Raw genomic sequence first — 13,356 nt, 5'->3', positions numbered from 1 at the left:
CACCACACCACACCTCACCACACCTCACCACACCTCACCACACCACACCTCACCACACCACACCTCACCACACCACACCACACCTCACCACACCTCACCACACCTCACCACACCACACCTCACCACACCTCACCACACCACACCACACCACACCACACCACACCACACCACACCACACTTAACTTGACCCTTGGTTGTTTTATATGTTACTGTAAGAGCCTGAAATATCTATTGGAGAAAATAACAGGAAATGCTCTGAGGATGATGGGGATGTCAGGTGTGTGTGTGTGTGTGTGTGTTGGGGATGGGGGAGAATTTAATATAGTATATCACCAAATTGTGGACAATTTCAGCATCACAAAAGAATAATAGTAGTCATATGACTTACAGAATAAAATATGAAAAGATGAATTTATGACATGAGTGAGTAATTGACAAAGGCCAGGGACATTTTCCTGGTGTCTCCCTACGAAGGGTTGAAATGTTAATTGCAAATGGAAAGCATCTCACTCCTGCTGTCTCCACTGGTCTCAACTTTGTGCAAAGACTCCATTTTCTCGTGTGCGCTTTGCAGAGCCCTGAGTCCGGTGATTTCTGCTTTTGGGCCCTAACACTCCTGGAGGACAATGGACAGCTCTTAGAGGTGCTCAAATTATATCCATATGAATTATTCAGATGCATAGTCCCCAGGAAGTGCATGAAATGTAGCTCATAATCCCACCGGACTCACTGTGTTATAAACGGTTGTTCCAACTGCTGCGTCTCTGTCCGGTAGACATCCTCCCATGCCCTCTGCTTTCCATCCATCCAAGTATCTTTGTGTTATATTCTAAGATCCAAAGAACCAATAAGTGCACATAACATCTTATAATTATGAAATGAAGCCTGGCTCTAATGAAGTGATTAAAAATTAGCATCCCTGGTTTGAAAATATGTTCTACGGGGTGGGATGCAATGAGAAAAGTAGTGTCCTCTGTAATATTTACCATTAATAGAGATATTGGAGATTCTAAATAATATTAACAACTTCATGGTCATGAAGCCACCACTCACCCAAATCTGACATGGCCTTTATGCATCCTACTCAGCAGAAACCTGAAGGAGAGGGTAGTGACAATGAAGTCCTTCCCAGCGGTACCTGTGTATACACAAGGCATCCTCAGGAGCCCAAAACAGGTGCCAGCATCTTAGATATTCACTCTCCCACTTTGCTTATGGACCCCCTCCCTTTGCCTGTTTGATTTTTCCTCCCAGTCGTGTCTTTGACTGTTTCTGAAGCTTTTGGTCTGTAACCTGAACTAGAACAGTTCTAGTATGAACATTACTATTGACCAGTGTTCCAGCTCCTGGGCCTCATAACCGACCATGCCTCTGGTAGGTAGGGCAAAGTTCAAAGTGTGCCCCAACCCTTGTTAGAACACAATATTCTTCAGGTGATCCTTCCTAAAGAGTACATGGGAGCCAGAAATAAATGTTTTTTGTGTCCCCTGCCCATTCCTCAGGTCCAGTCTTGTATTATAATAATATACTATTTTTCTATATATTTATAATTTGAATAAAATATGTAAACTGCATGAAGAAAGTAATAGTTTCAATTGTCAACTTGACATAGTTTGGGGTTGTCTACATCAGCTGGCCCATGAGCATGTCTCTGCCGGAGTTTCCCAACAGGATCAGTTGAGGTGGGGTGCTCCACTCTGAGTGTGGGCAGCACCGTTTACTGGGGTGAGCGGTGGAGCAGAGCGAGCTGAGCACTGGCAGCACGCATCCGTTCATCCTTACCTGATCTTGACTGTCTTGACTGTGGGTGTAACGAGTACTGTCTCTTCCACCTTGAGTTTAGTTGGGAACAAAAATTATCCATATTCCCCTGCGCTGGATTTTAACTGGTTGATTTTATCACAGCAACAGAAATAAACCTAAGCCAGAGAATGTCAACTACCTTGTAAATTTAAACTGTAGAATAATGTACAATAATTGTTCTTCCCGATATAAAACTCCAACTTCATCTACACTTTATCTCACCACTGATTAGAGTACATTTTCTTTCTTTCTTTTTTTTTCTTTTTTTCCCCCTCTGGGACAGAGTTTCTCTGTGTAGCCTTTGGCTGTCCTGGACTTGCTTAGTAGCCTCGAACTCACAGAGACCCGCCTGCCTCTATCTCCCCGAGTGCTGGGATTACAGGCGTAGGTCACTGTCTTAATTATAATTTTATTTGAAAAAGGTTTGATACACAAATCATTTTTGAGGTAGAGCAACAGTGATTGGCTTTTCTCAGTACATAGTTATTGGGGAGGTTAGATAGTAGCCCTTTGGCAACTGTCCAACAACTCACGTCTCTATTTTTCTGTTACTGTTTTAAAGAACCAAACCAAGGAGTGGTCACAATTGTGCAAAGGAAGAGACATCCCCTGCTCAGATGACTATTCTCTCATGGGAACCCTGGGAGAAGCTGTGACCATTCGCGCTTGGAATATTGCCGGGCTACCCTCCGACTCATTTTCCATCGATAATGGGATCATTATAATGTAAGGAAAAATCTTTCTCACAAATGATCTGTAATACCTAATTATTTGCAAACCTTTTAACAATTTTAGCTAGTAAACATTCTCAGTATTGAAATGTTAATTAGCCGTATTAGGCATGAATAATCTTTCTGTTAATATTCTAATGGTCAGATGTCAGAGACTGTGGTAAGCAAACAGAACTAGATAAAATGCTTGGTTTTTCATAGGTTTTTCAGATTGTAAGAGAAAGACTCTTCTGTAGGTGAGTAAAGATCACTGTTTTTTATCTCCATATGATAGAACCCCTGTTATTAATGTTAATAGGTACACAGTAGTAAGTCTTTGATAGGTAATTGTTCTCATTGTTCCAAAACCTGTCCTTGTCCCTGCTGCCAAACAAGGTTGACTCTTGGCACATTCTAGAGCTTTCAGGCACTAACTCCCCTTCACAGAGTGCTCTGGTTGATGAGAAGACACTGAGACAGGCCCAGGAGGACACTAGGCCTCTTCATCCACCCTCTTCTCCGGGTCACACAGGTCAACCTGTCTCACTGTAAGAACAAATATCAATTTTATTTCCAAGTCCACAGTCTTGTTTCTGACCTGGCCTAAGTATGGTTGGGGTTTAGAAGTGTTAGGTTCAGCACAGGTCTTTCTTAGCATTAGTAAGAACCACACAGTTCTGCCAACAGCAGGAAACATCCAGCTGTGTGCAGTAGGACCATTTGATTGGATTCATTTGTTTACTACAGAAAAAACAAACAAACAAAACTCGACCTGAAATGGCAGTAGTTAAAGTAAAAATGGTTGAAGTCTGGATATAAAGTCTTGAAACATAAATAACCAATCGGTATGATGTGTGTGCTTTTTTTTTGTTTTGTGATAAAGAAATTGTCACCTACAGTAAAGCTTTGGTTTCCATCTTTGCTGCTCGCAGGGTTGCCCTCATACAGATGCCTGGTGGCTATTGTTTACCTCTCAGAAAATACTTCTCTCTTCAAAGACTTGTGTTTTTCTAATTGATTGCCTCCTGCAGGATCATAGCTTTGTCTTCTTTCTTTCTTTTAATTTGTAATTTATGCCCCTTTGGTCTACCTGTGAAAAAGTGTCTGTAACTATTATATCTATTAAAGGCCAGATTGCGTCTTATTTTAATTCACTTGGATCTTGTTATATTTCGATTCATATTTCATACTCAACTATTGGTTAATATTTCCTACTTAAAATTTCAATGACCATTATTTAAGACAATACATGTGCATATTTCCTCTCTCTCTCTCTCCCCCTCCTCCCTCCTGCTCCCACCTCATCCCCTCTCCAGGTGCAATACCCAACAACCCTTATGTCTTTATTATTCATTTGTAAAAAAAAATTGAACTATTTGTAAGAAAACACTAACACAGTTCATTATTGTATTCTATTGTCAGTGTTTGGCAATCTTCCACTGAGGAGTTTCCAGATAAAGGTTTAAAGGCATCATTTGAAAACATTGGATAAGCATCATGTGTATTTGCATAATGTCTTCTGTTTCCCAAAGATGCTTGCTTGGTAACGATTGAGCACTTACTAAGGGCCTAATTCATGTTAACTGCTTAATATATATTACTTTAGCTGAGTGTTGGTTAACTGTTTCACAAGGGACAACCAAAGAAAGAGAGACGTTCACAGATGTAACGCTGCCTTAGAGGAGCAGGGAGGTCAGCCTCGCTGGGACTGAACCCTGAGCAGCCCTGCAGAAGGGTTGTTATTGACTGTTACACAAAAGGTATTTTTAGCAAGTCAATATCTGCATACCAGAACCTTTGATCTGATCCAGGGCTGGTCTGAAGGAGCACATCACCCAAGCAGTTCTCAGCCATCAAAAGACTTCCTGGGTTGCCAGGAATATCTTGTGACTTGAAGTCCTGCAAAGCCTCCAATGCTCCTACAGGAAAAACAACTTCATAAATCTCAGAGAGCAATCTCTGATTAGTTACAAAAGATCACTTCAAAGCCTAGGTGCGCCATCACCTTGGGGGTTATGTCAGGTACAATGGCTCTACTAAATTTCCTACCCCAGCTGAGGAAGGCTTGATTATTTAGGGAAACTGGAGGATCTATAAAATTTGGACAAGTTAGACTATAATTAAATCTGGGGGCTATTAACATGTAAACGTTCTTGAAGTCAATGACAGTGCTGAGTATTATTTAACTGCTTGGCAAGTTGACCAAACTCATAGCTAACTTCATTTTTTTGAGAGGCGGGCTTTGATCTCATGTAGGAGAGAGACATACCTCTGTCACTAGCCTACTCTTTCTCACTTCTGTCTGTCTGTCTGTCTGTCTGTCTGTCTGTCTCTCTCTCTCTCTGTGTGTGTGTGTGTTTGAAGATGAAAATAGCAAAAGTCTGAGAAATGTGCCGCTGTTAGATGACCTGGACCAGTGGGCATTCTTCAGTGACATGGTCCTAAGGAGAAGATGACTAGGGCATGAGAAGATGGAGAGGATAGGAAAGTGGGATCAGGTGATCCTGGGTGAGCTGATGGCTCATGCACATAACTTTACCAGGAAATACTGCATCTTATTTACATTTTCCTGAAAGGAAAAAGTGGGACAAAAATTGTATGTCTGCAAAAATCATACAACGGTATGAAGTCAGCAGGAAGGTAATCAAGAAAGCTGCAGAGAGGAAGCAGGGTATCTCAGGTGCAGTGCAGACCTAGCACACAGCAGAGCTCCTTAGGGTAGGAAGATTTGGGTTCTCAGGATCTAAAGCCACAGATCCCCCCAAGGCCCTGGCCCTACTGTGTGCCCCTAAGCCTTCAGGGAAAGGCCCAGAGCAGCTCAGCAGTCTCCAGTAAAACATTCAGATTCTGTGTTCTGCTGTGCCAACGCAGTGCCTGTGCATAGTCATGACTAGAAATCTGTGTTCTTTTCAAAATCCTGAGTATCAGTAAATAAGAATTCTCTTTACACAACAAATAAAGAGCAAACTGTCAAAGTGGGAAACAGTGACAACTAACAAATTCAGTTTCCATTTGCAAATAATTGATTTTAAGCAATTATAAATTCAAGACTGTTTGAGGGCCAGCGGAGTAGCTTAGCAGATACTGGCACTTGCTGCTGAGTGATAGGTTATCTCCACTGATAAAGTGAGACAATTCAAGCTAAATTAAAGTATAAATGCACGTTTATTAGTGCAGCTCTTGGGCAGGTTCACTAACCTAACAGGAGGGGTCAGTGAAGTCGCCATGCAGAGGGAGACAGAAAAAAGGGCATGGGTGGGGCCATAGAGAGAGGAAATGCAGATTGAGAGAGAGGGGAAAACAAACCAGAGAGGAAGCTCTTTCTGTTCCCTCTCCCCACCCTTCCCCCCCTTTCCCCCCCCCCCCCCGACCCCATGCTGGAAAGTTCCTGGTAGAGGAAGCAGGTGGTGACTGAGGGAAGTTAGGAAGACTTCTAAGTGATGGATGTAGTATATCTCTTAGTATATTTCTTCACTTATTTCAGGTCTTTAAACAGTTTGCTATTTTATGTATGCATAGTATTTAATTTTTGTTTGCTTTTATAAATTGTATTTTGGAGGGTTGGTTGTGAACTGCTAGTATTAGGGATTTCTAGATTCTAGAAGAGATTATTTGCGTACTGACTTTGTACGCTGCAGCTTTAAAAACTCATTTGGCCTTTTATGTTGATTTATTAGGATATTGTATATTGGCAATCATGCTGTGCACATAGTGACACTTTAAAACCTTTCTAATCTGTGTGCCCTTTGCCTCTCTTCCTTGGTTTATTGCACTGTCAATGGCTTTCCCTATAATGCTGCAAGTGGATAATTAAATTGAACAACTGCTGTCCACCCAGTGTAAGGGGATGCAAACACACTGAGCATCACAAGTGGTTTCAGCTGTAGGTGGCTTGACTGATTCTGTTGCTTTGATTTCATTGGGTAAAAGAAAACCTCCTTCAGTCTGTTTGCTGTCCAGTTTTATGTTGACTCGAGACAAGCTAGAGTCATCAGAGAGGAAGGAACCTCAAAAAGGCCTCCATAAGATCTGGCTGTAAGCATTTTCTTAATTAGTGAGGTGGGAAGGCTCAGCTCACAGTGGGTGGGGACACCCCTGGCCAGGTGGTCCTGAGTACTATAAGGAAGCCATGAGGAACAAGCCAGTAAGTAGCATTCCTCTTTCCTCCACGGCCTCTGCATCAGCTCCTGCCTCCAGGTTCCTGCCACACTTGAGTTCCGGCCCTGACCTCTCTTAGTTATGGGCTGTTACCTCAAATTGTAAATGAAATAAACCCTTTGGTCCCCAAGTTGCTTTTGGGGTGGTCTTTCATCACAACAATAGAAATCGTAATTAAGACAGAAATTGTTACCAGGATAGTGGATTACTGCTGTAACATACCTGACCACATGGTCTAGGGAGGATGTGTAAGAGCTTTGGAACTTTGGCCTAGAAAAGCCATGGAATTGTGAAAGCTTGGTGAGCTATTCTGTGGAAACTTGGAAGATAATAGTGTTGAGAGAAATTCAGGGGGTGGGGTTCTTTTGAAGTTTCAGAGGAAAGTTAAAACTGTCAGGGCTATTTGTCTAATTTCTGGAATTAGGAATCTGTAGTTCTGGTCCACCAGGGATGAAAAACCAGCTGTGATTAACAAGAGACCAGCACCATTGCCGTGAAGCCCTTACTTTACTGGGACAAATGGTGCTGGTTATCTTGAGCTGAGAAAATAGGGGTGATTTTTTAGGAAAAAATTGGCATCACTGTGGTGAAATCTAAGAAGTGTTTCCTGAGGGTGAGCACCCAGAAGCTGTTTTCCAGAGGTGGCCAAAGTCATACTTTATGCTGGTGGCTGAACTTGGACACGCCTGGGGATACTTGCTCTGAAGGCATGAAGGGATCATGGAGAGCAGCTGAGGCTTGGCCCTATGGCAAGCCTACATAGTGAGCCCAGGAGCCCAAGAGAGGCTATTGGTGAAAGTGCAGGCCAGCTTCAGTAGAAGACTCCAGCATTCTGAAATTGTCTGTGCCACAGGGCAACCTTCAAAAACAGCAGCAGCCATAGAGGCTTGAGCAGACCTGAGCCTAGGAGACAACTGTATAGGGGGAACAGTGACACTAGCCTATTGGAGGATCATGAGTTATAGAAAGAATCTCTTGTGTACTGTATGGAAGCATCACCTGCCAAGAAAAAGCTGATGGCCTATTAGCTGAGGCAGGAAAGAGGATTCAGGAGTTCCAGTAGAAAGAAATGAACTCTGGGGTGGAGTCAGACGTAGGAGATTCACCCTGGACTCTTAGGAAGTCGGACACATGAAACTGAGGATTGGCAACCAGCCATGTGGCACACATAGACTAGAATAAACAGGTAAAGTAAGTTATGAACTAGTCAGGAAATGGGCCAAAGCCTCTGGCCTAGGCACCTACACATAAAATATAGTCTCAGAGTCGTTATTTCGGGGACTGAGGTGCAGATGGAAAACCTTTAGTTACAATGAGTAAATCCCAGCTATTGGAAGCTGAGTTGTTTACATTGCTGGAGTTTAGTTTTACTTTGTTTGCCTTGTGATTTTGCCCAAGTTCTTCTTTATTGAAGTAAGGAATTAGTTATTTTGCTTTCATAGGAGCCCATAGTTGAGAGACTGAGCTTTTAATGATATATTAAATTTTGAAAGAGACTTTGGATTTTTTAAAAAGGTTGAATTTTAAAGCTTTTCCATTAATAAAAACTGCAGCTTTAAAGTTTGTAATATGTTTTTATTATAATATTTATTAATACATGATTTGGGGGTAAACAAGAAAGGAAAAGTTGTGGCTTAACAGTGACATAAAGTGGGACTTCTTTGGACCACCAGCTCCCAATAACAGCACGGAGACCATAATAAAATATGAAAGCTGGGCCTTAGCTTAGGCTTGTTCCCAACTAGCTTGTGTAACTTAAATTAACCTGTTTATACTAATCTAACATTCCACCATGTGGCTCATTACTTTTCCTCAGCAATGGCACCTCTTTCTTCCTCCATGTGTGGAGAGTGAATCTTTTTGCCTCAGATTCTGTTCCAGACTTCCTATTTCTGTTGGAAGTCCTGCCTGTCCTCTCCTGCCTCAGCTACTGGCCAGTTCAACTCTTTATTAAACCAACCAGAAGGTGTTGGAGGAGTGTTTGCAAAATATGATGTGGCCGTAAAGATAAAATAACAGTGCCAAAGTCCAGCCTGTAATCAGACCTCTGCCAGTCAGAAATCAGCACTTGAATAATACGAAGACAACCACTATATGCTGCACTAAAAGACCACCCCAACAGTGTGTGTTTGTGTGTCAAGCTGGCAAAGGGTCAATTGTACTGTTTTTGTTTTGTTTTATGTCAACTTGACACAAGCTAAGAGTCATTTGAGTGGAGGGAGCATCAATTGAGACAATGCCTCCATAAGATCCAGCTGTAGGCAAGTCTGTTCTGTAAAGCAGTTTCTTAATTAGTGATGTGGTCGGAGCCAGCCCACTGTGTGGGAGGCAACTCTTGGGCAAGTGGTCCTGGGTTCTATAAAAAATAAGGCTGATCCCGGCATGAGGAGCAAGCAAGTAGGCAGCACTCCTCCATGGTGTCTGCATCAGCTCCAAGTTCCTGCCCTGTTTACATTCCTGTCCTGATTTCCCTCAGTGAAATAACCCTTTCTTCCCTAAGTTGCTTTTGGCTGTGGTATTTCATCACAGAAGCAGAAACCCTGAGGCAGTCTGTTATGACCTTTTAGAATGAATGGACGTTAAACTCTGCCACTCTCTTTATCTTCTGGCTATTGAGGTAATTATTAGAGTTTGTTAGTTTCTTTGGGGTTTTTTTTGGGGGGGGGAGGGGGATTCTTTTGTGTGTATGTGATGTGTGTGTGTGGGAGTGTGAGAGAGTATGTGTGAGTGTGAATGTATGTATGAGTGTGAATGTGTGTGTGTGTGTGTGTGTGTGTGTGTGTGCGTGTGTGCAGAGGCCAATGCTCTTATTAAAACTGGAGCTCACTGATTTGACTAGACTGGCTGGCCAGTGAGCGTAGGGATTCTCCCATTTCCACCTGTGCAGTGCTGACATGTTATGTGGGTGCAGGTCCTCATTCTTGCATAGTAAACACTTTACCCCTGAGGTGATTCCTCAGCTTGATCTACAGTTCTTGATGCTTAATTTATGCATGCTGTGAAAAGTATTAGTTGATTAGTTGGTGTGTGTGTGTGTGTGTGTGTGTGTGTGTGTGTGTGTATTTTAAGATTTATTTATTATGTGTACAGTACTCTACCTGCATGTACACCTGCAGGCCAGAAGAGGGCATCAGATCACATTATAGATGGTTATGAGGCACCATGTGGTGCTGGGAATTGAACTCAGGATCTCTGGAAGAGCAGCCAGAGCTCTTAACTGCTGAGCCATCTCTCCAGCCCCTGTTTGGGTTTTTTTTTATTTGTGAGTTTTTGTTTTGTTTTGTTGGTTTTTTTTTTTTTTTTTTAAATGTTGAACTAGCTTTGCATTCCTGAGATAAAGTTTATCTTGTGATTTTATTTTCTTCTATACATATGTGTGGATTCAAATTGCTAATATTGTAGTGACAAGTTCTCCATTAATGTTCATGAGGGCCATTGGTTCTGGTGCCAGGTTAAATGGGCTTGTGATAGGAATCAGTGTAGGAACCAGGCCCGGCTGGGCTGCCTGCCTGTCTTGCTGTTTCATGTCCTGTTTCTAGCAGCTTCCATGTCTGTGTTTATCTTGGTTAGCTAATCATGTTTACTGCTCTGAGAATGCACCCCTCCCTTCCTTGAGACTTGTCCACCTGTGTGCAGTCACCTGGGAGGAGGATTGCTGTTTGGCTGCCTATAAGAAGGCTCTTTGGAACTCTGGGAAGGATGAATAAACCACTGCCGCGGCTGCTGTTGCGGCTGCTGCTCTCTTAGCACAAAGGACCCGCTGTGTTATTGTGTGTGTGTGTGTGTGTGTGTGTGTGCATGAGTTAAATCCGCAGTCCCTCACCCTCAACTCGGTACCGCAGTTGCGCGGGCGCCACAAGTGGAGGACCTACCGAGATCAGGGAAAGAAGGGAGGAAGCTGACGGATCGCCCAGGGAAGCTGGCCAGCACCTCAGGGAGATAGGAAATCGGCGTATTGGAAATAGGTACCACAGGTTTGTCCATGGTTTTCGTGGGCTAGTGATTAAGGCACTGGGAAAATAGGTGCCGTAGGTTCGTCCACGGTTCTGGTGGACTAGTGATTAAGGCACCGGGAAAATAGGTGCTGTAGGTTTGTCCACGGTTCTGGTGGACTAGTGATTAAGGCACCAGGATTAAGTATGAGAGTGTTAAAGATTTTATAAAAACAATAGAATTGAGTAGTCCTTGGTTTATGGTATTGGGAGAGCTAAATATCCAAGATTGGGATCAGGTGAAGTCTGATCTCCAGAGGACTTTACGAAATGAAGGGCCCAACAGTGTTCCTATAGCTACCTTTTCGTTATGGCGTCTTGATAGAGATGTGCTTAGGAGCGAGGATGAGAAAATAAGAGAGCAGCTAGGAAGTTTGGAACTTGCCCTAAATGAAGTGCAGGAGGAGCAATATGTAAAATCATTGGCCCCGTCTGAGATTGCCTCTGATATATTTTCTTCTAATTCTGAGGAAGAAGAGGCAACTTTAACCTCTGAGATACGGGCCCTAAAGAAGAAGTTGAAGAAGTGTAAGATTGAAGGAAAAGAAACTAGAGGAGAGTGGTGCCCGGCATATAACCCAGATTATCAAAGTCAATTATCTTTGGCAAAGCCTTCTGCTCCCCCTCGGGGAGTAGTCTTTCCAGTAGTCGAAGTGCCTCACCCAACTATCCCAGGGCAAACAGAGAGACAGCATGAAGCCCTCCAGTTTAAAGACATAAAACAGCTTAACGAGGCAGTTATGGCCTATGGTCCACATGCCCCTTTTACGATTGCCATTTTTGAATCCTTCACAGGACAATTCTTAACACCTAGTGATTGGCAACAAATGTGTAGAGCAGTCTTCAGTGGGGGTGATTATTTGCTTTGGCGCAGTGATTATCAAGAACAGTGTATTCAGGCTGCCGCAGGTAATGCAGCAGCTGGGGTTCCACAGAGAAACATGGATATGCTAGCAGGCATGGGTTTGTATACTGAACTTAGTGCCCAGATACAATATGGCCCAGCTGTGTACGCGCAGATTGCAACTTGCGCCACGAGGGCTTTGAAATCCTTGCCTAATAAGGGGGCAGGAGAACAGCTGTCTAAAGCGGTCCAGGGACCCTCGGAGCCCTTCCAGGAATTTGTTGATCGCCTTATGCAATTGGCAGGAAGGATTTTTGAAGATGTGAAAGGAGCCATGCCTATTATTAAACAATTGGCCTTTGAAAATGCTAATAAGTATTGTCAGGAAGCCCTTCAGCCTTATAAATATAAAAGTGTGAATGACTATCTGAAAATTTGCCGAAGTATAGATACTACTTACATAATGGGACAAGTAATGGCTTCTACTGCTCAGGGACGGTCACCTTCTGGGGGAATCTGGCCGAAAACATGTTTCAGATATGGCCAGACAGGACACCTTAAGAGAGAATGTACTTGAAGGGAGACTGGACAAGCTCGAGATAGAGTTGATCATACTAAGCCAGGTTTGTGTGCTTGTTGCCAACGAGGGTATCATTGGGGGAATGAGTGCCTCTCTAAGACAAATAGGCAAGGGAGGCCATTGCAGGGAAACGGGCCCTGGGGTCAGTTCCTGGCCCCATCAAGACAGGGCATTGCAGACACCTGCCCTTCAAATGATTCAACCTGTGCATTCTATCCCCCAAAGAAACCCATTTTTATCCGAGACCTCACCCAGGGGACAGCAGGCAGCGCAGGATTGGACCTCTGTACCTCCACCAGAGTTATAGTAATTCCTCAGATGGGCCTCAGGCCATTGGGATAGGAATTTTTGGTCCATTACCTGATGGCTCATTGGGGCTGTTGCTGGGTCGAAGTAGTGTCCTTATGAGAGGTCTTAAAGTTATTCCTGGAGTCATTGATGTTGATACAAGGGGAGAAATAAAAATTATGGTGGACACTACTAAGGGTATTCTGGTGATTCCCCAAGGAGCCCGTATAGTGCAAATAATCCTAGTACCTCAATTCCGAACAACCAACCCATTTTTAAAGGAAAAGAGAGACAAGGGAGGGTTCGGCTCTACTGGGCCAGTGGCTTATTGGAGTGCAACCCTTAATGACGGCCCTATGCTTACACTGAAAATTGATAGCAGAGTCTTTAAAGGCCTACTGGACATGGAAGCGGACACCTCTGCCCTTTCTCTCTCTTATTGGCCTACAGCCTGGCCACTGCAACAAACAAATACCCAATTGCAAGGAGTGGGAACAGCCAACACTCCTTTTCGCAGTACTAAGATGATGACTTGGAAGGATGAGGAGGGACATCAGGGAATATTTCAGCCATATGTCCTCCCTCATATTCCTATTAATTTATGGGGAAGGGATATACTGGAAGGAATGGGGGCTGTATTGACCACACAGCCAGTACAAAGAATGTTAAATCAACATGGATTTTGTCCAGGACAAGGTTTAGGCAAAAACCTACAGGGCAATAACTGTCCTGTCTCAGACCAAGAGAGATAACTCTCCGCCACCCTTCTGATAAACAGGGCTGGGGTATGGGGCCATTGTTGAACAGCCTCCAATTCCTGCTATTCCTATTAACTGGAAAAATAATTCCCCAATTTGGGTTGAACAATGGCCCCCGGCTAAAGAGAAGTTGGGGGCTGCCAATATGCTTGTACAAGAGCAGCTCGCTGTAGGTCATATTATACCTTCTACATCCCCTCGGAAGACACCTATTTCTGTTATC

General features: G+C 43.4%; 1 protein-coding gene across 1 annotated transcript in view; it reads left to right on the top strand.

The window, feature by feature from the left end:
• Window positions 1-13,356, top strand: part of Dnah7 (dynein axonemal heavy chain 7) — a 248,100-nt gene that overhangs the window by 151,703 nt on the left and 83,041 nt on the right. Inside the window, exon 49 of the mRNA XM_051154521.1 lies at window positions 2,366-2,529. Coding sequence (XP_051010478.1) covers window positions 2,366-2,529 — 164 coding nt within the window. The remainder of the gene's footprint in view (window positions 1-2,365; window positions 2,530-13,356) is intronic.

Source organism: Acomys russatus, chromosome 12 (genome assembly GCF_903995435.1).
Source record: "Acomys russatus chromosome 12, mAcoRus1.1, whole genome shotgun sequence".
NCBI lineage: Eukaryota > Metazoa > Chordata > Mammalia > Rodentia > Muridae > Acomys > Acomys russatus.
The sequence above is the reverse complement of the archived record's forward strand: the minus strand, read 5'-3'. Positions and strand labels throughout refer to the sequence as shown.